This window comes from Tachysurus vachellii, chromosome 22 (assembly GCF_030014155.1).
Source record: "Tachysurus vachellii isolate PV-2020 chromosome 22, HZAU_Pvac_v1, whole genome shotgun sequence".
NCBI classification, from domain to species: domain Eukaryota; kingdom Metazoa; phylum Chordata; class Actinopteri; order Siluriformes; family Bagridae; genus Tachysurus; species Tachysurus vachellii.
The window spans coordinates 10,589,796-10,615,727 of NC_083481.1; the positions used below are offsets into that span (position 1 = coordinate 10,589,796).

Below are 25,932 nucleotides of genomic sequence, written 5' to 3' on the forward strand. Positions count from 1 at the left end.
AGTCAGAGGGAGTCCCATCTCTCTCAAGAGAGCTTGAAAAACTCTCGATTTATAGTAGTTAATTTTGAAATAGTGTATGGTGCCTATATTGCCTGATTCCTTATCTTATTTAAATTGTATAAATTTAGCTGTCAGTACTTAACAAGTTCTCCAATGTTCATTGTTTGTTCATATGTGTCTTTGTTGCAGATAACCGCACTTATCACTTTCTCGCAGAGGATGAACCTGACTGTGTAGCGTAAGTTACATTTACAGTAATGGGAATGCATTGCTGCATTGTTTTTGGATGCTGTACCGCTCAGAGCAGATATGACTGATTACTTATATTTTAACATAAGCAAAAGAAATATTAATCATAAAAAACCCTGAAATTGTAAGCATCTATATTTATTTATTTTTTGACATATACATACATACATACATACATACATACATACATACATACATACATACAAACATAAGTTACAAATATTCAAAGTTGCATACAGATATTTGTACAACAGTAAGATTACATTAATTTATCTTCAGGAACTGATTTAGAGTTACAAAGCTGGAAAAAACTGCCACCGGATCCAACAGAACCAAAGAGCCATGCCACCCACTGCACAAATGTGTTGACCAAAAACCACTATGTTGGCTGAAAAATATTAAAATAATAAAAATCAGGCAAAGACAATTAATAAATATAGACTACATGAAAAGTTAGCAAATAAACCCTGCCTAGATTTATTTAAACTCTAAAACACTAGACATAGAACCTAGTGTTTTTCAGTAACTACAGTGAGCCTTATTGGAAATTAAAAAAAGTTTCTCTTTGAAGGTTCCTGTTAATTATAACTCAATATATATCATAAATCATGAATATAAGGAGTTGTGTCTTTCTGGGATGTTGTCCATAGAGACCACCTCGATGAAGAATTTGCTGAATGGTGGCTCGTTATACCGTCACACCTGCTTGGTTGAGGGCATCTATTAGAGCTTTGATGGTGACGCGCAAGTTGTTGTTTGCATCACGGCTGAGCTTTCTAGCGAAGGCAGAGGATATTTTGCGCTTCCTGCCATGCCATTTTTTACAGTGTATAACATCTTGAACTTCTTTATGATACTCTGTACGGTTGATACAGGGCCATCCAGTTCTTTTGAAATGGCCTTGTAGCCTTTGGGCATTGACAACACGTGTATGAAGATCATGACTGAGTTCTTTCTTCCTGGCCATGGTGACAATGACTGAGAATAATGAAAGCTTTTCCCCCTTAATTATACCTTACAGAGCAGGTGTTATCATTAATTTTGATTAATTTTGAACAGGTTCAAAAGAGACTCTCTGGCCATATCTATTGGTAGACAAATGAAGTTTAGCTAACACATATTTGGGTTTGTGCATAGCAACTATTGAATACAATGGACGTTTTGCCAAAGTAGATTTGCCCAAGGGGTATGAATAATTTTGAGCACAACTGCACATGCTACCAGCCACATGGTGTACCTTTTTTGGGCCCTTTTTAAATTCAAGTATATAAAATCTGCTATTATATTCTGAAAAGTTTTGATAGATTAGCTTCCTTGATACATGTCATTTATGAATATACATTTTCAAAGCATTTTACTGAATATATATTTTTTTCAGGTGGATTTCGGTGCTGACTAACAGTAAGCAACAGGCACTGAATGTGGCTCTGGATGAGCACAAACAGAGTGGAGGGAGCAGCGTGGAGGATCTGACCCGGGCGATCATTGAGGACATCCTCCGTATGCCGGGTAACAACGTCTGCTGCGACTGTGGTGCTCCAGGTGCTTCAACTATACAGCACACTGATTACGGCCGTCTGAATGCTACTTCCGCAAGAACACTATATCTCTGTTGTTGATTTTAAAAAGCACTAATAATTTATTTATTTTTATTCTTATTTTTATATACGTATATATATATATATACGTATTATATATACGTATTATATATAAATTTAAAGTTTAAAATTAATTAAAAAACTTAAAATACTATATATATATCTATCCCTATCCCTAATGTGCAAGCGACAAGGAAAAACTCCCTGAGATGATATGATGAAGAAACCATGAGAGGAACCAGGCTCAAAAGAGAACCCATCCTCATTTGGCAACTAAGAACTCTTGAGAAACTAATGGATCAGCACAAACTCTGAGTTCACCACAGACCTAACACTAATTCCTTATTGTCAAAGTCTACAAATGATTGCTGATAAAGTCCAAACCATACATTGATGCAACATTGGTTCAAAGAAGACATGACAGTCTCCAGGCGGCTCCATCCACAACAATCCCATGAGTCACTGGCTGAGCATGCAGATCAATCCATGGCAAGGTGACCAACGGGCAACAAGACTCCAACCAGGGGTAGAACGTCAGGATTGATGAAGTAGCTCCGTAAGAAGAGATGATCAGACACTTGGAGCTCGGAAGTGGCATATATAGCTCGATAGAGAGAGGGAGAGAGAGAGAGAGAGAGAACTATATATAACTAACTATATATAAATGTGCAAACAGCTTTACAGAAATCTGGAAGTAGATTTAGATTCTAAATGACCAAACCAGACAAAGGCAGACGACATGAAGAACACTTAAGAGGAACCAAACTCAAAATGGAACCCATCGACTTTTGAGTCACGCCTCATAGTTTCATTTTGATAATTACAGTATATCATTGTTCAGAGAAAAGGCAAATATATATAGATATAAATCAGTTTTGAAATGGCTTAAACCCTGCTAGAAGCCATAAGTTGTTCAGATCTTTTCAAGCTCTTCAGTTATGCAACAGAAAGGAGACATAACACATACAGTGTATAAATTAATGCTTACAATTTGACATTAATGTACTAGTTACCTGTGTGAGTTTACTGCTTATAAGGTGTATAGACGCTCTATGGAAAAGGGCCATTTTCCAGACACCACACAAGCATTTTCATTTAGATTTCCAGTATATAGCAGACGCCCTTATCCAGAGCAACTTACATTTTTATCACATTCTTTAGACAACAGAGCAATTACGTGCTTAAGGGCCTTGCTCAGGAGCCTAGCAGTGGCAGTCTGGTGGACATAGGATTCAAACTCACAACTTTCCAGTTGGTAGACCAACACCTTAACCATTAGGCTACCACATCCTTAAACACAGAGAGTTCAGTACAGAGAGTACACTGTAGCCTAAAAGTCCTCTCCTCCAACTTCTGCAGAAATACAATCAGCTGTCAGTTTTACTTAAATAAACAAGTACATTAATAATCCCCACCTTTTCAGGTAGTAGGAAAATTTTTAATAGTTTGCTGATATATATTAGATTTTGTATTATTTCTCTATTATATGTTCTGAATTAATTAGATTTATATGTGTATCTATTTGATTTCATTCCATTTATACATTCTTCATTATTCAATCACTTGATTACAAGTCACAATGTTTTCTTAAGGGCAGTCAATTTGAAAATGTTAATGAAGATACTACTCTGGAGCAACTGTTGATTTTTCACTTTTAGTGGTTCATTTGCCAACCTACTGCATCTTAGACTAATTTAGTTATCTAAAAAACCTAATTAAATCAAACAAAGAAGTAGACGCCCTAGATCCCATGAAAAGAAAATTGTACTATTTAGAACTTCAATTTACCTTAAATGAAACCTTTGCTCTATAGGTCTTTTTTCACCTGAGACCTACATTAACACCTCAAAATCTGTGCATAAGTTGAAGACAAAATATACCATCATAAAACCAATAATAGTTGGCTGTAATATTGAATGGATGGGGAAAAAATGCTACTACTTATTAGTAACATGCTCACTATTCTTAACCTTTAGTGTTGAGCTTTATTTCATAAGTTCACATTGTGTATATACATAAGTGAAAAACTAAAATGGATACACAAAGGAACACAATTATTTTGGATCTGACTTTAACTTAACTATTGACTCAGACTAAGTATTCACAATTTTTGCTCTATTGTTTTCAGAGCCAACATGGATCTCTACAAACTTGGGTATCCTGACTTGTATCGAGTGCTCAGGGATCCATCGGGAGATGGGCGTCCATTACTCTCGCATCCAGTCTCTCTCTCTGGATACACTGGGCACATCTGAACTCCTGGTCAGGTTCAAACCTTGATATAAACCACACACTGACATAAATTCTGCAATTACAAACGTTTTTTAACTTGTGATTTGTGTGAACAGATTTGTGGATTTTCTCTCTTTTTTTCTGTCTCTCTTCAGCTGGCAAGAAATGTAGGGAACTCAGGGTTTAATGAAATTGTGGAGGCCAGTCTCCGCAGTCCATCTTTGAAACCATCAGCAGAAAGTGACATGTAAATAAGAATTGGTCTATTTCAACTGTTTGAGTTCTTTGCTAGTAAAGCTTTCATAATCTCACCTTCTCTGTTAAAACTACACTCCCCTCTAAATATATATCTAAGTCCAACACGTTTTGGTAATGTTTTGCAGACATTTGGGTTTGCATTACATTTAATATGTCTAATATTAATCTTGAATTTTTGTATCATATTAATCTTCATATAATATAAAATTTTTTGTTTCATTTTTCTTATGTTCTGGAAAGCTACTTTTAGACAGTGTCCATTGTTAAAAGTTCTGAATTGAATTGAATTAAATTGCGGTTCCTTTAGTTTGGAAGGGACTGTACATGTGTATTATGCGCTAACTTTGTGGATGGTGGCAGAGCTAATTTCCAGGCCAGATGCATGTGCTTTCTTCTCATAATTATACTGTCACATGTAAATTATGCCGAAATTATTCATGATGCGAAAAAAATTGTGTTTGTAGGTTGGTACGTAAAGAGTTCATCCTGGCTAAGTATTTAGAGAGTCAGTTTGCTCAGCACCGAGGCAGATCCCCGGACACCCTGCGCAGGCAGTTACAGGAAGCCATACATGCACGTGACATCTTCAGCCTTCTGCAGCTGTACACAGAAAAGCTTGACCTCAGTCTGCCTGTGCCCAGCCCACGGCAGGTACACACATATGCACAAAGAGAGCTCCCTCTTCCCTGTCCTATATGGATATTAGATATTTTATGAAAATTCAATATTGGGCCTCCGAACATGTTTTCCACACAGCTTAAATAAAATCTACTTGTTGGGTAAATGGTGTTTTAAAAATATTTACCTTGTTTTAATAGACACATTAAGTAGGTTAATTGTATTTCTCAAGGTAAGTAAATCGTTAAATTATTTTTTTTTCCACAAACATACACCACAAGGCTAGAAAAGGATTTAATTTTCTTAATATTCTGTCTATCTTCCTTCAAGGAAAAACGGGAGACTGCACTTCATCTGGCTGTCTTATTGGCTGACCGGACCTCACTGCACATGGTGGACTTCCTGGTACACAACTGGTGAGACTGTGGATATTCATTGCTATACTTTGAAAATTAGGTCTGATATTACTCATTGCATCTCTGACGTGACTGTATCCCAGATTATTCCCACTATTCCCACTTTTGTATGTCTAATTTCATGTTCCACTGAGCAACACACAATGCCACTACATCCCGCTGGTGAGGCATTCTTTTGTACACTCATTTCTAATGGTGCGCAGTCAGTCAATTAAAAATCAAATAGAACACCATCTGGATATTGCTCCAGTTTATTGAATGCCTATTGTGAACTGTCTGAAGCTTTAGCTTAAGTTTTAAGGGACGTGATTAGAGAGAAATAAAGAATGCAACAGACAGATGGGGAGACAATGAACATTGAGAGTTTTGTAAAAAGTAGAAGACAGGATTAGTCCATGGATGAAAAGGATTAGCACCATGAGAAAATGTTGATGAAGATAAGAATTTTATCAGCTGTCTCATTTCTTTCAGTTATAATCTAGATGCTCAGACTTTGAAGGGAAACACTGCATTGCACTACTGCTGTCTGCACAATAAAACAGAGTGCCTGAAGCTCCTGCTGAAGGCCAAAGCCAACACACATATCAGTAAGAAAATCGACCTCACTCTCTATATCCTTTCTCTTACTAATTATTTCATTCACTAACTAGATTAATACAATGTCCTCATTTAAGGAACAAATGTATATAGCTGTATAGTTGGTATACAGTACTGTTCTGCTCTTATAGAAAATGAAAATGGTGAGATGGCTCTTGATATTGCTCGAAGACTGAAGCACACTCACTGTGAAGAGCTGGTAAATAGCATTTATTTTTTATATTACAGTTTGTGTCAAGGTTCACAATCACCTCCAAGGTTCAACAATCAGATTCATTATCCTGCTGAATATAGGCTGAATATAACCTATGTGAAAATATAATCTTGTTTTCTCATTAAAAATGGCTGTATTGAGGTTGAATGACAGCACAATTTGTCAGCAGGGTAAATAGATTTGAATGTAAACCTAGTTTAACTATAATGAAAAGTTGTTAAAAACTGAGTTTATTCTTCAGATCCAGCAGGCTCAGAATAATCAGTTCAACATGCACATTCACGTTGAGTATGAGTGGAAACTGCGGCAAGATGACTGGTATGAAAGCGATGATGACCTGGAAGATAAGGTCAGCCTCTATTTAATAAGAAAAGAAAGTCATAGTAATGTGTTGTGTTTCAGAAATGATAGGCAAAAAAATTGCTTGTTACACCTTTAAATGTTTCTTAGATTGTTTTATGAAAATTCTTTATTTAGTATTATGAAAATTATGAAAGCTTACATTGTTTACATTTGATGTTGTACTGAGTATTAACGTGATTCATCAACGTGTGCAGACAGGTCCTGTGAAAAAGGACCGCGTTGTCCGTCCATTCAGTGTGTACCAGACCAGCAGTTCATCTCATAATCGTGCAGGAGGAGGAGGAGGAGGGGGAATCTTCAGTGTAGGCCGCAAGCTGCCTATGTCACGAAGCGAGAACAAGCATGACGTATATGCCGCTCCCTTCCCACAGACACGGAGCTTGGAAAGTCCTCCACCTCCTCCACCATCTTCACCAGCACCTCCTCTGCCCCCAAGAGTGAGAGGTAACAATTGCTGACTTATCCTCTGTTTGTATCTCACCATACACTAGCTCTCAATAATGTATATACCCACTTTGCTGAACTAGATGTTCCTCATAAGAGTGGGGCAGCAGGTCTGATCCAGTCCGGGGCAGAGTTAACCTCAGTGATAGACAAATAAAAAAATAGCCATATGCATCGCATTCAGTTTTTCTCTTTTGAAATTATAGGTTTATTAGAGGTCAAAAATAGTTTTAAAATGGCACCCAAAAAGCATTGTCAGAGATTTACTTTTGTGTCTGACAATTTATATTACTGTAATAAATATTTTAATCTTGTGATTAAAATATTTATTACAGTGTTCAAGGCAGAAGTAAAGAAGTTTTTTAATCACACAATATGTTTTACTGCAGTTAAATGTCTTCCATTTGAAATACTTAGTGAAAAGACGGACACAGTTGGTGTAAACCTATATTTTAGCATAACCACCACAATCCCCTGCCATCCTCATCCTTCTTTTTTTTATATGAGAGACATACAAAACACACGATACTTGAAAGAGACACCTGTGTTGCTGTTATAACAGAGACTGGGAATAGTATGCAAGTGAAGATGAACAGTCTTTCATGATAATAATAATAAAAGCAAACATTCCAAAAATGTGAAGCAGAGGTCAAGTGATCGTCAAACTTGATATCCATGGCAAAAACATCAATCAGAAATGTGAGCAAAGATGAGATAAAATAAATATAAACTGACATTCAATCCAGGAAGTAAACTGAAATCAGATGAGGCTACATTATGGCTGCAACCGCTAACAATATAGAAGACAGGACATGTATCAAAACAATATACAGGTTACACAGGCAGAAATGAGCGCCATAGCCCTGTGGGCTGCTATGCTGGTCGTGAAGGGGAGATTCATTACAGAGGTTCCCCAGAGGTTCCAGCCAATATGGGCAAAGTGTCCACACAAAACCTCTAGTCACCTGATAGCACAGGAGCATGGCTTGGAAGGCTAAGCATTCTGCTTCATAAGGAAATTTAGGAAACTGAGCTGTCTTTCTCACTGAGAAACTGTCAGCCTCAACATGGAACAGGATTTGTGAGTCTGTGCCATTGGCCTCAGCATGGAACTCATCAGTGAAGGCCACCATATCACCTTCAGTAGGGAGCAGGTCTTGGGAGGCTGACAGGCTGTGGCTCTGGTGAGGAGGCCACCAACTTTGCCTCATAGTAAATGATAGTATGGCCCTCCCACAATAATGTTAAGGTTGTTGCCTAGCCTGGGCCCACTGAACCTATATCCAAGCAGGCCCCCATCCATTATTCCTCCTTGGGCTTGGGGTCTAAAGGGCTAGAGTTGGGTGCTGGCATGGTCAAGTGTATTCCAAATACAGACAGAGGTCAGGTGATCAACGAACAGGATATCCAAACAAAAACAGCAACCAGAAACATGAGTAAAGCAAGAATGAAAAAACTAGAATCTGTGAACATGAACAGAGGCTTGGCAATTGACAGAGCACATAGTAGCTAAAATGTACAGATGGTTTTGTGCTGAACACTAGACAAACAGCGGTATAAATACACACAAAATTTGTTTGAAAACTAATTTTCAAAAATGAGCAGAAAAAAATGATTCCATGATTTGAAATATAGTAACTAGGTTATACTTTTTATCTGGGCACTGCTTGGAAAATGTAACAGTTTTATGTATAAAAAGATTTTTGTAGTGTCTCAGTCTCACATTTTCCCTGCCAAAAAACAAAAAGGACTTTATAATTACCAAACGGAATCTATGAAGTTTGTTAGAGTATTGTAGAAATGAACCAATTGGAAATCATTTTGCTGAATCAGAGGTACTGTCCTCATTAGTTTCTTATCTTCGCTCTCTTCTTCTCCTCTATTGCAGCACCAAACATCCCTCCACCTCCCCCTCCTGTGAGTCCTCCAGATTGCAGGAGTGAGGTCATTTTCAGTACAAAGAGAACTCCTCCTCCTCCTCTAGTGATTCGACATAAGCGGACCTATTCCGAGCCCTCACCTCAGGTGCCTCACAGCCCCCATGGAGACTGCTGCTCTCCAAACGCTGGTATGAACATTTCCTGCCTGTGTTCCCAGAAATATATACACAAGTCACTGTTTAGAAGTTCCTACTTATTTTAATCCTTTTAAATTTTGGGGGGTAGATTACAGATTGCCAGCAAGTCCTCGAAGCTTTAGTGTTCAAGATTCATCTTTTCAGAAGTGTGGGTAAGTTCCTATACCTGGAGCTGCATTAAACAGCTGCCCCCTGCTGGATGATGTATAAAACTGTGTGTTGTACATGAATTATTAATTAAGTCTTTAGGCCATATTCACTAAAAAATCTAACAGAAATATTCTTTAAATATCCCAATATTTCATAATTTTCATAGTAAATGGCAATTATATCACATCCTCTCTATTCTTTACTGTATTGGTTACTCAAACTAAATTATATTAATTTATAAGAATTTAATAAATGAGAATATTTTTATTGAAATTAAGATTATTTCAGCTCGGGATCTCCAAAATGCACTGCACAAGTGACGACACTCAACGCACTGTCTGAGCTGCCAGAACCGAGTAAGGCCTTATTTACCTCTCCACCTGTGTGTGTTCGTACAGCCTCTTAATCATTGTGATGTATTTAGTTTGTTGTTAGAGGCATTATACTTTATTCTGGGTGTTTGAGTGAAAAATGGGATGACAAAAAACACTTACAGATATTTTAGTATATATAGAAAATTTTAAAATTTTAATTTTGTGACACAATTTTCTATATATGAAAGGAAAAGGAATCAATTAAGAAAAAACAACTTTTTATTACATATACTCTAAAATACTCTTAATGCAGAAATGTATTCTGTGTCCTTCTTCAGTGATTTAAATGCAAACTAAAATCGATTCCTCCTCACATGCTCAGTCAATGTCATTCTCTGTCTTTTATGGTGTATCAATTTGTAAATGCACAAGCAGCACCAATGATTTAAAGCAAAGATATCAAGTTTAGAAAATACTTTTTATATCAATTCCACTATCAAAATAAAACAACACGGTAAACTCTCTAGAGGTTTATAATATATAATAAGCTGCTTACTATTGATACTGATTGATCTTGGTTACAGAAACACATATTCATAGTCATATGAGAGAAATATGAGAGAAATGTGCAATTACAAGCTCGTATACATTATTTTTCCATGTGTTAAAGCATCTCTTCAATATGTTTATTTTTTTTCAAATGTTATATGTATGGCAGTGGAGTAGCTAGTTAGAATCAGACTGGTGACTATTAAGCATTGTGGCTACACAATATAAATCACCAATACATTTTGGTGTCTTTTGTACTTTTAAGTCAATTGTTTTAAGTTCTAAATTAAGTCTGACCATGACATTATGATTATAACGAGCAGTTATGTTTTTTGTTAAGGGGTTTGTCCCTTTCTGCATTCAAAAGGAAATCTTTTTTTGTTTCAGGCTTTCAGGCAGATGATGAAAGTCTCACTTCCTGCTTCCTGTATTCAACTGTACAGAGCAGCTGCAGCTCTGGGCATCAAGGCCCAGCTCTCTCCCCTACTTCCCCTCGCTCTCTCAGCCTAGACTCTAATGGTAGCTCCACATCCTCTTGCCATAGCACCCCATACCCACTGCCCAGACAAAGCATGGTGAGCACATACAGTGTCTCCAGTTCACACCCTTTTCAGGATACATTTCCAACTAAACTTGTAAACTGAGCTGGGTAAGTCAACATAATGCTGTGCTCTGTATTACTCAGAAGTCGAAGCTGAGACGGGTGAAAGCCATGTATGACTGTGTGGCTGATCATCATGATGAGCTTACTTTCAGTGAGGGGGAGGTACTGGTGGTTCTAGCAGAAGAAGATGCTGATTGGTGGGTAAGTAGTAAAATTCTGACCTTTTTTCAGTAAACAGTTTGGTTAGTAGATGCTCAGACTTGCTCCCGGCGAGGCCCACTACCAAGCTTTCTTGAGGATATATACAATAGAACTACATAAAAATAAGAGCCTTATAATACAACATTCTTACCAACTCTGAATAGGTACAACATGTAGTCACACACTGAGTAGTGGGTAAAGGCACAAAACAGTGTCTTTGTGCTGACCACTGCAGGAGAGAACACAGCATTTTAAATCACATTCTATTCATATTTACTTTTAAATGTATTTCTAGTGTTTGATTTACACATTGTTTTTTCCCTTTTTTCTGTTTTGGGTGTTTTAATGGCATCCTTATTAAATATAGTGATGTTATAACTGATGTTAAAAATATTCTTATTAAAAGATCAAATGTTCACATTCATAGATTGTATTTCAAATTAATGATCCCAAAATAATTTCCATTTACCTTGACAGAATGTGAGAGTGGGCTATCACTGCATCTGTCCATCAGCTAACTAAAGGGTTACTACTTTGTAAATAGGGCAGGCTTCCAGGTGGTCATTAAAGATCTGAACATTCATTCCTTCACTTGCATTCCAGATTGACAAGCCAGCTGGCTCATCTGCTGTTATTTAGGGAAAAAAGAAATACTGTTCTTTTGGCATATTTTCCAGTGCTCTCTGTTTTAAAAAAAATGAAAAGGACCAGCTACTAGCTTTCACGGGAAGAGGTCATTTGACTGACTTTGCAGGCATCCAACTAACCATATTTACTCTGTTTCAAAGATTTCATAGATTCTCTAATAACTTAAACGGAAAACAAAAAAATAGACATTAAATGGATATAGTGTGTGGGTGAGATTTAATAGCCTACTAATAAAGCTAAATGTTCTCTATAGTAATGATGTTAGATTATTAAAATAAACAATGTAATTTTTTATATTTTCTACTTTTACATTTTCAAAATAACAGAAAATATGCACCCTGCATAGTAAGTATATAGTAGCAGCCCCTTTGGCAAGTATCACAGCTTGTTCACAGAGTATCACAGAAAACAGTTTTGAATGCTCTTTGCAGCATTCCAGGATGTATATTCTTTAGACATTTTGTGTAATTACCGTTCCTTTTTTAAATATTGAACTATGCAGTCTTTTTCTGAAGGTCTTACTGAAGCCTCTAAACTTGCCTTCCAGCATGGCTACGTTGAGGGACAGCCAAAAAATACAGGCCTGTTTCCTGCATCTTTTGTATCCATATTGTCAGAGTAACACAGTGGGAGACAAATCAAGGAATGAAGAAACCCTAGAAGGTGCCTGAGGAGAGGATAAAAGGCCTCATGATTATAAATATTCACAAATAACACTATGTAACAATTGTCTATACCCAAAGAAATCAAGAAGAAGGATATTAATACCATCAGACTCTTTGTTTGTGAGCATATTTTTTTTTTTCTGACTTTATGTGAATGAAAAGTCATAAATTCTCCAGTGTTCTGGAGTGTTCTGGATTTGAGGGGAATAATAGCAGTTTTGTATACTTTTACAGCATAAGCAATTAGGAAATAACACTTACTACCCAGGAACAAAAAGAAAATGGTGGTCACTTAGTGAGAATCAGTATTAAATGCACAGGCACACATCATGGGCCATAAATACTATAAATCACAGAGTAATTTATAATGGCTGACATTTCCATCAATTATGGTTTAAAGGGGTTAAGGGAGGCATAGTATTATCAGCTGTTCAGTTAAAAGTATTGCTGTTTGTGACCAAAACCTAACAGGATGGTGCATTTTTAGGTGATTCTACATTAATGCTCAGTATACAATAAAAAAAACACACACACACAAAAAAGCATATATGATCAGTTTTTAATTTATTATTATTATTAGCATTATTTGTAGCATTTGATGGCAAGAAAATTACTGCTTCTCTGACATTTATCTGAGTGCTAACACATACTGGCATTCTCATTAAATTGGGGCACTCCTACTTAATACATAAAGCTTACTGGTTCTGGTAATGTCATATAATCAGTTTAAATGGCACTAGATATTGTGACAGTGTAAAATTCTATCTCATAGAACATTTTAAAGAAAATTTAATTGTGTCTCATAAGCCTAGTTTGTGCCCTCGACACTGGAGAGCTATGTATCATCTATGACTACTGTATGTCCAAAGATGTAAAATCATTAATCATATAAAAGTAACCTGAATTGTCATTATAACTATACGCATCCAATGATTGTCTCATGATTGCTCAATGATGTCTTTAATTGTATATATGAATTAAATTAAAGTATTAGTTTTATGTGAACTTTTTTAGGCCCATTCAATTCAAGTAAACTCCTAAATTCAATTCAAAGAAATGTATTTTTTTTTCATGGATGAATCTATAGCAAAGATATACTGCTCTCATGCTTTCCTGAGGATTAAACAGGACCCTGTGATGACACAAGATTTAAGAGATCTGTTTATGCCTTGAGTTGTTGTTTTTTTTTTATCTGATTAAAAAAAGCCTTTTTTTCTGTATAGAATTTATGCTCTGGGAGACAGGAACCTATTCACACCTCAGAACTTGTATATGTACTATGTGTATTTAAATGTTGTGTATAGAAATTAGGACAAATTGCTGGGCCAGTAGTTTAAAAAGTAATGTTTGAACTGCATTATTTTATAAATAACAAGCTACCAAGATGTGTGATTTACTTCTTTATTTTTCTACTTGCACACTTGAGTACAAGGTAAGGCCTGTGGCTAATGCTTGTGATGCCGATAAGCAAAAATAACAACTGAAAATAATGTTCATCTTTGCTTCAAATCTATGATGAATTACAACTGAAATAAAAAACTATTTCAACCATTTGTTGTTTCTCATTTAGAATATATATTTTTTTTAAAATAACACAATGAAAACATTTATGTCCACTGAATTATTTTCATGCGTGTACAGAATCAGAGAGGGCATCTCTCTATATGTTCTTTCCAGCTCAATGGAATGATTATCTTTTAAGTGAATTTGTGGAATAACCACAGGAATAACACTTATTTGACACAGGGCAACAGAGTCTATAAGAAAAAACATAATACATTCATAAACATATAAGAACAAATGAAACCACAGGCATATAACCAAAGAAACGTGGCCAGAAATACTGACATGAAACTAAAAACGATATATTCCACCTTTTCAGCAGTGTAAAAGATCAATTTAAACTCATTACATTAATAATACAATGACACTAAGCACCACTGTTTCAATACTGTCCATCATTCCTATGATTAAAATCAGGCACCCCACTTATCTCTAAAACCTCCTGTTAACAAAAGCAAGAAGTGTTAAATTATCAGTGAGGAAAGTGTGACTAAAGTGTTATCTATGTTTGGTCAGTGCTGCTATGGAAAAGGCACAGATGTCCAATGCTGAGAGCAACATTGCATAAATATTCACCCCCTTGGTTCCAACAGGAGAAGTGATGTGGAAGTATGAAAACTTATTCAGTTGTAGCTACAAAGGCTGGTCTTTTCCTTTCAATAACTGTCGGTAGTTCTGTCTCCTTGATTGTTATGGTAAAATCCATATGCATATCCATACCATATAACAGTCCTAAAAAACAATACCTATAAAATGCCATTTTCCATATGCCATAATTCATGTAGTAAAAAGTCAATTTCTATAGACACTGCAATATAATACAAACTACATATTGCTGTCAGCTGCAGTAGAGTTGTTGTCTTGGACGTGATCCATGGGATTAACATGGGTTTGGTCATTGCAATTTACATTATGGAGTCTAAGAATGTACTAGTCTAAAATCTCCAGTGTCTATAAGGCTGTCAGTTGTAGCACAGTGTTGTACAAATCAGCCTTAAGCTGCTCCCCATAGATGCGTTTATATTTTTATTTTCATTAGCTTCTGCATCTTCACAAGAACTGGTTCAGCATAAAACACAAGACACGTACAACAAGGCTTTTAAATAATAATAATAATAATAATAATAATAATAATAATAATAATAATAAAGGATTGTTTGGTCTGGAGAGAATACAGCATGTTAGTCAGTTGGTTTGGTTCAGCATTGCTCACAGTGGTCACTAGCTGGGTTGATCACAGCTGTTTGTAGCTCTTCTTTGGCTATGTGTCAATATGTCATATACACATGTTGCCATGATTCATTCATTAACATCATTAGGAGACTTTCTTTGCACCTTTGGGTATAGTTTAATTTTGCCTTCTGAATGTAATTTCAGAATGATCTCTCGTTCAAAATCCGCGCTGTGCACACCTGTCTTGCGGAAGGCTCCTGCATACTTGTTCTCTTCCCAGTAGTGATGCCAATTACCCTGTGAGTCTGCCCCATAACCGAACACTGACACCTGAATGGAGAGCACACAACAAAATGATTATATATCTACACTGCAGTAGAAATGGATACAAACACTTTTTTACATACACATTTCTAGGGCATCAGGTAGCAGACAGATGTGTGTGTTGGGAAAGCAAGAAAAAGTCATACAGGCTGGAGCCTTTTAATTCTGTGTGGGTACAAGTAAAAACTTAGATGTTCAGCTAAATTCATAAACAAAGCAAATACTGATGCATAATTTACAGTGCATTCTAGCCCGTTGGTGTTTGTTTTCCACAGTCCATAGGCATGAACTCTTTTGGTTTTCAGGCTTTCTTTCTTTATTATTAAATTCGAAATACTGATAAAGACTCTGACGTGCTAATGTTTCGGCTGACTATGAGGTGAGAATTGTACTCTGTGATAATGTTCATCACAGATCAGTGTGGGATAGAAATATAATTATTAAATATTTACTAACAAAGCTGAGTGCATTTTTAATTTTGGTTTCAGTTGTAATAAGATATACCATTAAAGCAAGAGAGTACAATTTACACTAGTAAGATACGAATACAAATATTCAACCAAGCATTTATCTCATTGTAGTCTAATATATTGTGCCTATATTAATGCTGATATACAGGATCTTAGTTCTGACCATCATGTTAATTGTACAATCACTGCAAATATACATAATATATGTTTCAGCCAAATTTATTATTATATCTTACTTTTTTGTTCAATGAACTATAATTATTATTTTAAACAAATTATTCTTTGTTTTTTTTGTTGGGTCCCAACACAGAAACTGAGTATGACCTAAGTGCAAAATGACGTACTTTCAGAGTGCTATTTTGGGTTTAAAATGAATGTTCCCATTTCTTAGTTCATTTCTCAGACCTTGCTGACCAAGCAGCCTCCTGGGATGGGTACAGATCATATAAAATTTACTAAAATCAATGATTCAAAAATATAGCTGTTAATTATTGCTAAATTATGGTGCTGACCTACACCAAATAATAAACTGTGGGTTCTGCAAGCATGAAAAAGAAAAACTAATATAGCTAGCCCTGGTTTTGGTGAATAGAAGGCAGTGAGTCACAGACTTACCTCATCACAGAGGTGTAGAGCAAACACGATAGCCAGCATGCCAGTAGAGGGGTATCTGCCATGTTGCTCTGTCCAGCGGTCATGAGTGTACTTAAAGAAGCTTGGGTTCACCACCATCACCTGTAAAGCCAAATGCTACACAGCTGTCTTTTGGCAAAATATTCTTATATCTATCATTATCAGGCAAAATTATGGTCCATTATCATGGTATTTAAAGGATCACACTCACCTTATCTTTATCTGCTTGCACAAGTTCTTTCACTCTCATGTAGGTCCTAAAGATAAAAAACAAGAATGATCTAAATACAGCACTTCTAACCGTCTACTGACAAGCCATTGAGGGGCTCAACAAACTACACTGTGGCTTTCATACTTCTCGCACATAGAAATGCGCTTGCATGTTGCTCTTGCTGTGTCAGGAACCTACGTTTTGATTTTGCCAGTTGAAAGGGCACTGGTCAGCCACTCAAGATCTCTCGATTTAAATGGCAGCAAGACAAGATGGATGCCAGGAGCCAGATCCACAGCACTCTCAGGGTACATGATGTGGTGAGTGGTCTTGTTCCCTACATATTGCTCAAAACCCAAAGTCACAGCTTTATTCATCCTGTAAGAAAAAGAAAAAAACTTGAGTTGCTCGCAATGTAACTTAAGCAGATAAAAGACTTCAAACAAAAGTTCCATGGAATTTTCCTCTTTGAGCATTTGCATAACGGTATAATCAAATTATTATTGTGATTATAAATGATAAAGTGATAAAATGATAATAGACAGAACCACACAAGGTTCCCACATTTTATCCAATATAACCTCATCTGCACCAAATACATCACCAAAACAAAACCTTGATTGACAAGCATAGTAAGATGGTGCGTACCGGAAGACAGTGGAATGGGAGTCTATTAAAGCTCCATACTTGGACTGCAGCAGATTTCCTGAATTTCCAACCACAGCACATTTCTGACATTTCTGACTTTTTTTCACAGGAGGAGAAATCACTGTAAACATCTTCTCGATTATTTCATTGAGGGAAATATTTGATGAACTCTGCAAGCCCTGAATGCACATAAAAAGCAAAACATAAAAATACTACACATATAAATGTAGAACAAATAAAACTCCCTAAAAACGTAAAGACACCCCGAAAGAAGAAAACACAACAAGCAAATGCCTCTAATTTTGTAACGGAATAAAAGTCTTCATTTGGCTGTGTGCTTGAGATATGTCTCATTTCATTAGATTGCTGTTCTCAATAAATCTCCTGCAAGGTGGTGTGTGTGAGATTGGTGTATGTGAGATCGGTGTGTGTATAACTGCACTGTGCAGAATACCACAGAACCTGTAGCAGTGCCAAGTTTATCCGAGTTCAATTCCAACAGCATGAAAAGCGCCTATGAAATCTTGAAAGCCTTGAATTACTTTAAAACTTAGTGAACTGTAGGCTTGTACAGAGTAGCTTTTTCTTTTGCCTTCTTTTATCTGTGCTGTTGGTCACTGAATATGTTTTTATGGTAAAATAATCACAATTAGAAGGGCAGCTTTTGGTATCACTTCAGTGAAATGTTGTATCTGTGCAATGAATAATAACAGGGAATGTAGACTGAAGATTTCCAGATGTGTCTCTGGACCAGTGGTAACTGTTATATAGAGGTTAATTAGAAAGCCTGAAACCCTGGAAAATCTTTGTTGTTCTCTGTTGGGATCTGGCAGGATGAGTAATGAGGGTTTGCAAGTGTGTGTGTGTGTGTGTTTCTCAGATCCTCACGCCCATTTTTCCTGCTTCCAAAACATCATCGTTGAGAGCTGACTGTTCCCTTGCTTTGATATATGCTCTGATGTTCCCTATACTAATCAGAAATGCAGCACACAACCTGTAGAGCGCAGAAGTGAATTGGAAGTAATTTGGGATTTGGGTTCTATTGCTTTAATTGAAGTTACACAAACAATGATATATTTGATTGCTTTAAATATAATTTAATGTATTGCAGGTCTTGTCATCATAACATCCGACACCTTTATCACACATTTATAAAATTTTTCTGTCTAAATTGGGGATAAATTCCATGGAAAAACTTCTGCCTGCTAACATCAAATATCATCAAATCATCCTGTGATTTTTAATAATACTCGGTGTCTCCATGTGGTAATGAAACCTTTTAACAAAATGTCTTATTTTTTTTTTTCATATTTTCTATATTTTTATATTAAAGTTTAGATTAATACCAGTTTTTTTAGATAGCCTTTTAAAGCTATTTCAGTGAATACTTCTGACATGAGATAAACATTCACAAATCATTCTCTTGTCTGGATCATGAAGCTGTGGCAAGGTTGCAGTGGACTTTAACAGAAACCACAGCAAGCACAACAAACATGACACATCCGGGAAACTTATCACATTTGAAAAGTGTTGCAAAACACCATCCACGAGCATCCACTGAAGAAGGCACAAGTGACTTTTGTGACACCCTGTAGTACTCCATTCTAGTAACTTAAGAATTACCAACAGACTACAGTTAAAAAACCTACAGACTACATAAAATAAACTTACAGACTACACTTCAAATAAACTTACAGACAGACTACACATAAAAATAAACTTACAGACATACACATAAAAATAAACTTACAGACAGACTACAAATGAAAAACAAAACTTACCCGCCACCACTTTAATGACACTGGATCTATTTGATTTTCATCACCAGTAAGGTACGGTTGCTGCTTATAGTCAAAGCGCTGGTCGAACCACTGTGAAATGCCTGGGTCTTTGATACAATTTGAGCAGCTACACGAGCGATGTTTACTAATCTCAGTTACAGTCCTGGCACTGCTGTGAGCAGCCGTGTCCATGTCGAAGCTGTTTTTCTGAATGGTGTGAGAGGCGATCATAAAAAACAGGACACCTCCAAACAAGGCAACGATGCACAACTTTTTCTTCAGCAGCATGTTTAGGCCAGACCCTTTTCGATGAAAAGTGAAGAAATCAGTGCAAGATGGTTACGTCAGGCTTCAACATAATGAACCCAGAACTTGCTTTTGATTGTCTACTTTCCCAGTGAACCAGCCAGAGGAGTTAAAGGGGTTATAAAATGTATCTTGTTTACATTCCAAAACAACTGTCGATTGACAAGTAATATGGCAGGAATGGATATTCCAGTTGGTTCTTTTTTAGGTATTGATTGTATTTCCAGCCAAGAGTCACAGGAAATCCATCATGAAGTCACAGAAATGAGAATTCATTTCTGGCAGACCTCTCGTTTAAGTTAATGTCTTCATATTGCAGTCCACATGGGCAATGTCTATGGGTTCACAGCCTCATTCCTGAAAGATACATTTATAAGATGTTTATTATATTATATACATATAAATCAGTAGTATGTAGTTGGATGCACTACAATAGCAGAAGATCAGGTCGGGTTCCACTCCTGTCAGACAAATCAAGAACAAGAATCTGAGGCTATCGTTGGCACAGACTTATCAAACCTCACAGTTAAAATCACCTGGACTTTTTCTGGTCTTTAACCGTCTAGTTTTGGTCCATGCCATGATCAAAGTCACAAAGTTTCCACTTTTTCTCCATTCTGATATTTCTTGTCTACATTATCTGAAGCTCTTGACCGGTTCCTGCATGACTTTTACATTGTACATGATATAATAACTGGATAAGTGCATGAATGTGCAGTTGTACAACTACATACAGAGTGATTATGATAATTACAGTAAACAAGATTAATTAAAATCTGCACAATTTCAATCCTCTAAGTGTTACATAACCACGGAATAAAGATAGAACAGACCCTGAGAGATCAGCCGAGAGAACAGCCTGGTACACAGACAGTAAATCTGCACTGCGATGCAATGGTTGACTTAAAACCCTGGCACCCACCTGCCCGTGATTTATCAAGACTTATGACAGTAATCTCAGAAACTGCAGCCAATCATCTTAAAAAATGTTCAACAGCTGCTCTTCCTATAATTCACGGTGCTCATTCTATTTCTTCTTCGTTCTCTTGAGGCTTTTCTTGCCACGCTGTCCTGAACACGGGCCCTGAAAGCAGTAATAAGTACAGTGACAGTGTAGTGGGCAGGAAAACAAGACAGAAACAACTGCTGCCTCATGCTGAGGGAGGCACCCTGGCTGCATTAAGCAACTTTATAAAAAAAATGGTTGCTTTAGATTTTGAGTGCTAAAAGCCTTACACCCACACAAAAAGACTCAAAACTAGCATAAAACTGCTCATATAGATCCAAATTTTTAAAAAAAAAAAAATAAAGCCTGAGATATATATATAAATTGAACCAAAATGAAAGAAGCAGTTTCTGATTTTAGAGCTCATTGCTGCTATGAGAGAAACTGCATTTAAAACAGTGATAAACATTTCCCTTTTCTGAGACTAAACTCTCTGTGCTTGAGGATGTGATAGCATTTTGGTTAAGGTGTTGGATTACCAAGGTTGTTCAAATCCCATGTCCACCAACCTGCCACTGCTGGCCCCTGAGCAAGGCCCTTAACCCAAATTGCTCAGTTGTGTAAAATGTAGGGTGGTCTGGATAATGGTGTCTGCTAAATGCTGGAAATGTAAAAGAGAGATGTATAAACTATTATAGGCCCAAGAACACTTCTACATGTTACAGACTGCAGCTAACTACTGAACAACCATCAAACTTACCTCACAGATCCAAGTGGCTTTTTGAAGCAAGTGCAATTACACTTGACAAACTGATAGTTTGAAAAAACCTAACAGTTATAATACTTTCATAACAAGATCTTTTTCACTCCATATTGTAGTGCATATAAAAATCCATATGTAAAAATAAAGCCACCTTTAATGCAACCACAAAACTCACTTGATAGTGCAAATAGAAATAACACAAAAAAAAAAACAACAAATAGAAATATTTCAGTGGAAAAAAGAAAAAGTAAAAACATACAATAACCCAGATCCCAGTTCAGATAACCTTTCATAATGAGGCATATGACTTTGCTTAGAATTAACCAATCACATTCAAGTGTAATTGGCCTACATCTATCATCAGTAGTGGTGTAAGGATGCATTGTGACATGCATCATGATGGATAAACGTGACAATGTGCATCAGAGCAATATAGCATATCAGCTTTCTGTTAATTCTGTTATGCATGTAAATGCAGCTGCACTGTTTGAACACCAGAGGTCCCAAACTGTGAAACCCATGGAGTTGAAATATATCTAAAGAGATAGAGAGAAAGCATGTTGGTCACATGATTGCATTCTTTCAAGGAGAGCCTATGCAATTCCTGGGGATGATCACAGGCATTATAAAGAGCTCTTACTGCACACAGCACCAGCCCCAAGCCACAATCTGCAGCGCCCAAGAAAGAGAAGAAGTCTGGCGGTTTAATCGACTTTTGCGCTCTATATGTTATCATCTTTTTTTTTACATTTTGTTGAAGAGAATATAGATTAAAAATTTGGGGGAGAATTAATAAATGTATTGATTTATTTTGAAATATGGTATTCGGTAGTTCATTTTGTTTTCAAGGTTTAAGCTACGAAAGCCATCAAAGTCATTTCAGTCATAATTTTTCTTCATTTAAATTTTGTTCAAAATAGTTAAATAAAGTGAAAATAAAGCTTAGCTGTTTTTTGGTTTTATCTTCATGGTTTTATCTTACTGCAGAATCCACAGTCTGCAAAGAGTTTAAAAAGTATGAACAGGGTTTAGCTTAAGCGCTAGCTCGTTTGAAATGCTTTACTGTTTTTGACCTGTGTCTGTTGCATGTACGGTTCTCGTTCCTCACTGCGACTGCTGTTTGCCTGACCTCTGCCTGTTTACTGGGTTTTGATTTGGCCTTAGGTTTTAGATTGTTTATTACCAATTTTAATAAAAACAAATATTTTTATATTACCCAAAGTATGCCATAACCACAGTGAAGACTGATGGTAGTAGCACCATGCTATATTCTATTCAGCTGAGACTAGGGAATAATGAAGATTTATAACCACTTTAGGTAAGTTTGCCTAGCAAACTTGGTAAGCTGAGTTTAACTAAAACACTATTTGTACCACTTTATTTACCTGAAATGCTCCTTGAATTGCTCTGCTTCATTCCAGAAGTAGTCATTGTGATCTGTGAAGATTCTGTCATCTAATGTCTAGAAGCTGTGAGTCAAGAATGAAGCTCCTTGGTATGGATTAGATTCATTTACCAAGATAACTGCTCAACATTGCCTTTATTTTTGGGGGTCAGAATGGTACAAGGGCGCCACCTTTTTTTTGGAATCTTAAAAAGAAGCACAACACCTAGCTGACTGGAGGAGTGAGCCACTGCCCTTACAAATCTCACACACTGTGGTTACAGCTGCCATCAGCAAAAAAACATGCTGTCAGCAAAGCAGAAGGCAAAAAGCCTCCTCCCCAGTCATCATTCTTAAGAAATAAAAGCCCTAATTACCAGGCCTTAAGCTGGAAGCTGGAGCACTCAAACTTTCTACTACCATTAAAAAACACACAACTGGCATAGACTGATAAAAATTCAATGCAGCTGTTGAATATGAATGAGCTTATATTATAGAGATGATCTTTATTTCATCCACTTGCTGGATGATCTTTATATAAATTTACACCATGGTTACAAATGCAATGCATCTAATACAGAGGATTTTGTCACTACACAGTTCCAAATCCTGCTAGGCCAACATGTACTCCCAGGGCTACATGGTGTTTTTAAATTGAAGCTATGATTGGGTTAAATTTTGAAGAGGCTGAACAACAACATGCAATATTTTACTTTAGTTTTCACAGGTCTTAGAAAGTTGTTATTGCCTTTTAATAGTAAAAGAGACCCAGGTTCTTCCATCTCTAACTCTGTAAGATAAAGTTTGGCCAATTGCTGTGGCAGTTCACACAGTCGTTCAGCTTTTAGACTTGGCACAATCCACAGGTTCATTAGCATACCAATATGACACAATGGAGCGGGTGAAATGGGATCCTTTAATGTCTCCTTATACTAAAGCTAGAGGCCCGTAGCATTTGCCAAACTATTCAGATTTGATTGTACATTGAGATTTGCCCTTTACTCAGCAGGAATTATGCAACTATTGCATTCTTAAAGTATCACAGCTCTCAAAATCTAGATTATATGGAGAGATTTGCTGAAATCTGGTAGCACACTGCAACAAACCTCAAATTCAGAGCTGTTTGTGGTATCACAAAATAAGCTAGATCATTCTGAAACTATTCCATCTGTAATTATTTGAGGATTATGTCGTACCAGGTCACTTTGCAGAACCCAATGAACTAGTGAGATAACTACAATGCTGTGACATAGATGTTACAGAGTATTTTATAAGACTTAGCCATGACCATATACAGAAGACACCCTATATCACACAGGCTAGTTTATTAGCTTTTAAGTAGCCAGCTAGCATTTTGCATTAGCAGATGTTCCCAACTGTGTTTTCAATTTGCATAAGTTGCAAATATTGTTATAGTTTTTGACGGTAAAATCGGCTTCCACTTGCGCTTTATCTGACAATGCAACCGACTACTGATACCACACCTTAATGCTTAGTTTTAAATAAAAGTGTGTATTTATCACCTCAATCATGCAATCTCTATTCATGATATTTTCATTCATTCATTCATTCATTCATCTTCTACGGCTTATCCGAACTACCTCGGGTCACGGGGAGCCTGTACCTATCTCAGGCGTCATCGGGCATCAAGGCAGGATACACCCTGGACGGAGTGCCAACCCATCGCAGGGCACACACACACACGCGCATTCAGGCATTCAGGTTCAGCATTCGCAGGGCACTCACACACTAGGGACAATTTTCCAGAGATGCCAATCAACCTACCATGCATGTCTTTGGACCGGGGGAGGAAACTGGAGTACCCGGAGGAAACCCCTGAGGCACGGGGAGAACATGCAAACTCCACACACACAAGGCGGAGGCGGGAATCGAACCCCGACCCTGGAGGTGTGAGGCGAACGTGCTAACCACTAAGCCACCGTGTCCCCCTTCATGGTATTTTATCTTTATATAACCAAATTTGGTCTAAACAGTTTTTAAATAGGCAAATAGTGGAAGTAGACATACAATTTGTATTCCCTTAATTGATCATTAGTAGCTATAAAAAAAAAGCTTATAACTTATTAACAAAAAGTATTAACAAAATTGTTTGTTAGCAAGTAAACGCTTTTGTGATCCTACAGCCTACTAATAATCTAACAGTTCTGGGATCAGACATTTCTAAGAATTTAAAGTAGTTGCCTCCACCGCTGCCTTTCTTCTTAATTACTATGTCTCCTATGCTGAGCTCACAAACCCAGGACCTTTCTGAAAGTTACTCACACAACACAAGACATCACAATAGGGTCAATTTTAGATCATATCCACATATTATACCCAAAAGGTGTCCATTTGTTTTCTGCTTGTCTCCTATAGCAGGCCTGAAATGTCCATGTGACATCCACTGTGGTCTGTTTCCTATTACAGGCCACCCCATTTTCCCCTAAATAACCATGTCTGTACGGTGTGGGGGTCGTCTGTAATGTTCCACTCAGCACATGATTATATAGATGTAAGAACAGAACTTGGTATAATACGCCTACAGAAACGGAAACGCAACCAAACAAGCTTCTTTAAACTAGTTTCAGCATGTCGACAACAACAAAAACGACTCCAGTTGTGCTTATGAGAGCTCTGAGTCCTGCTGCACATGAGGTACAGGGCTTTTACTACACCGACTTACTGCTTCAACAACTTTCTTTCTTTGCTCACTTTCATGTTTACATTTTTTCCCCTCACATGTTTCTACATGAAGCAAATCCGAAACAGTAACCGTTACCATTTACACTCCAACATCTTTCTCTAAGTATGTTCACAGACTTTATCTGTGGGCTGTTTACCTCTTATTAAGTGCCCAGTGCTGATGTGAATTTGTGTTGGGGAAAAAAAACAAAACAAACAAACAAAAAAAAGATAGAAAGACAGAAAGGAAGTTACTGTCTTAAACCGCATCGTCTAAGAAAATGTTTCCCCAACAACTTTATTAGCCATTCAAAGTGCTGTACTTTTGAGCATTTCGAATAAAAATTAAAAAAAAAGATGTTATTTTAATTACCCGCTGGTTCTCAGCTCGTCTGGTTAATCCGCTCTCTTTACCGTAACATGGTCCCGGTTGGGAAAGAAATTGTGAACCCTTTTATTGCGCACGGATCGCAGCCCAGCGTGTGTGCGCGCTTCTGTGTGCGCGCTTGCGCATTAACCCCCTTTTTTGTACTCTGAAGTAAAACTTTCCTCCATGAGTCAGTTTAGCTAAAACCTGCCCATTCCTCAGTACAGCTCCTTCCTTCTTCATCGACAACTCGACAAATGTTGCTTGTGGGACGCCTGGATTGCGTGTTGTATACAATATATTTGGAACAAAAGACCTTCACTGTAAAATTCAATTTAGTTGTGTAGAGATTTTAACAATTCCCATTGTCTCAAAGCGGCTTTACAGAAGTATGGAAACAGGAGAGAGAAAATAAATAAATATAATAATAATAATAATAATAATAATAATAATAATAATAATAAGAAGAAGAAGAAGAAGAAGA

The 25,932-nt window shown here is 36.9% G+C and overlaps 2 protein-coding genes across 4 annotated transcripts in view; one reads left to right on the forward strand and one right to left on the reverse strand.

The window, feature by feature from the left end:
• The window catches only part of unm_sa1614 (un-named sa1614), a 26,251-nt gene extending 12,503 nt beyond the window's left edge, over positions 1-13,748 (forward strand). The window contains exons 13-28 of one of the 3 annotated variants that reach the window (XM_060858793.1): positions 190-238; positions 1,628-1,791; positions 3,976-4,109; positions 4,235-4,326; positions 4,802-4,988; positions 5,286-5,371; positions 5,843-5,958; positions 6,100-6,167; positions 6,424-6,531; positions 6,740-6,989; positions 8,878-9,057; positions 9,155-9,218; positions 9,505-9,572; positions 10,467-10,654; positions 10,765-10,880; positions 12,080-13,748. In XM_060858793.1, coding sequence (XP_060714776.1) covers positions 190-238; positions 1,628-1,791; positions 3,976-4,109; positions 4,235-4,326; positions 4,802-4,988; positions 5,286-5,371; positions 5,843-5,958; positions 6,100-6,167; positions 6,424-6,531; positions 6,740-6,989; positions 8,878-9,057; positions 9,155-9,218; positions 9,505-9,572; positions 10,467-10,654; positions 10,765-10,880; positions 12,080-12,203 — 1,994 coding nt within the window. In that variant the 3' untranslated portion in view covers positions 12,204-13,748. Of the gene's footprint in view, positions 1-189; positions 239-1,627; positions 1,792-3,975; positions 4,110-4,234; positions 4,327-4,801; positions 4,989-5,285; positions 5,372-5,842; positions 5,959-6,099; positions 6,168-6,423; positions 6,532-6,739; positions 6,990-8,877; positions 9,058-9,154; positions 9,219-9,494; positions 9,573-10,466; positions 10,655-10,764; positions 10,885-12,079 lie in introns of those variants that run through there. The other 2 variants (XM_060858794.1, XM_060858795.1) reach the window with 2 other exon arrangements.
• Positions 13,585-25,616, reverse strand: st3gal8 (ST3 beta-galactoside alpha-2,3-sialyltransferase 8). Its single transcript, XM_060858796.1, has 7 exons — positions 25,455-25,616; positions 19,001-19,663; positions 17,220-17,398; positions 16,770-16,949; positions 16,572-16,617; positions 16,343-16,462; positions 13,585-15,263 (listed from the first exon to the last, which is right to left on the reverse strand). Exons 2-7 carry the CDS (start codon positions 19,286-19,288, stop codon positions 15,060-15,062), a joined length of 1,017 nt encoding a protein of 338 aa, XP_060714779.1. The 5' UTR covers positions 19,289-19,663; positions 25,455-25,616; the 3' UTR covers positions 13,585-15,059.
• Positions 25,617-25,932: the final 316 nt, after the last annotated feature.

Bases quoted from the DNA above. Each gene is read 5' to 3' on its own strand.
- st3gal8 (XM_060858796.1), bottom strand. From the start codon at position 19,288: ATGCTGCTGAAGAAAAAGTTGTGCATCGTTGCCTTGTTTGGAGGTGTC. The intron at 17,399-19,000 runs GTAAGTTTTGTT...ATGTGCATTCAG, and splicing joins TGTCATTAAAGTGGTGGCGG to GGCTTGCAGAGTTCATCAAA. The intron at 16,463-16,571 runs GTGAGTGTGATC...TTGGCTTTACAG, and splicing joins TGCAAGCAGATAAAGATAAG to GTGATGGTGGTGAACCCAAG.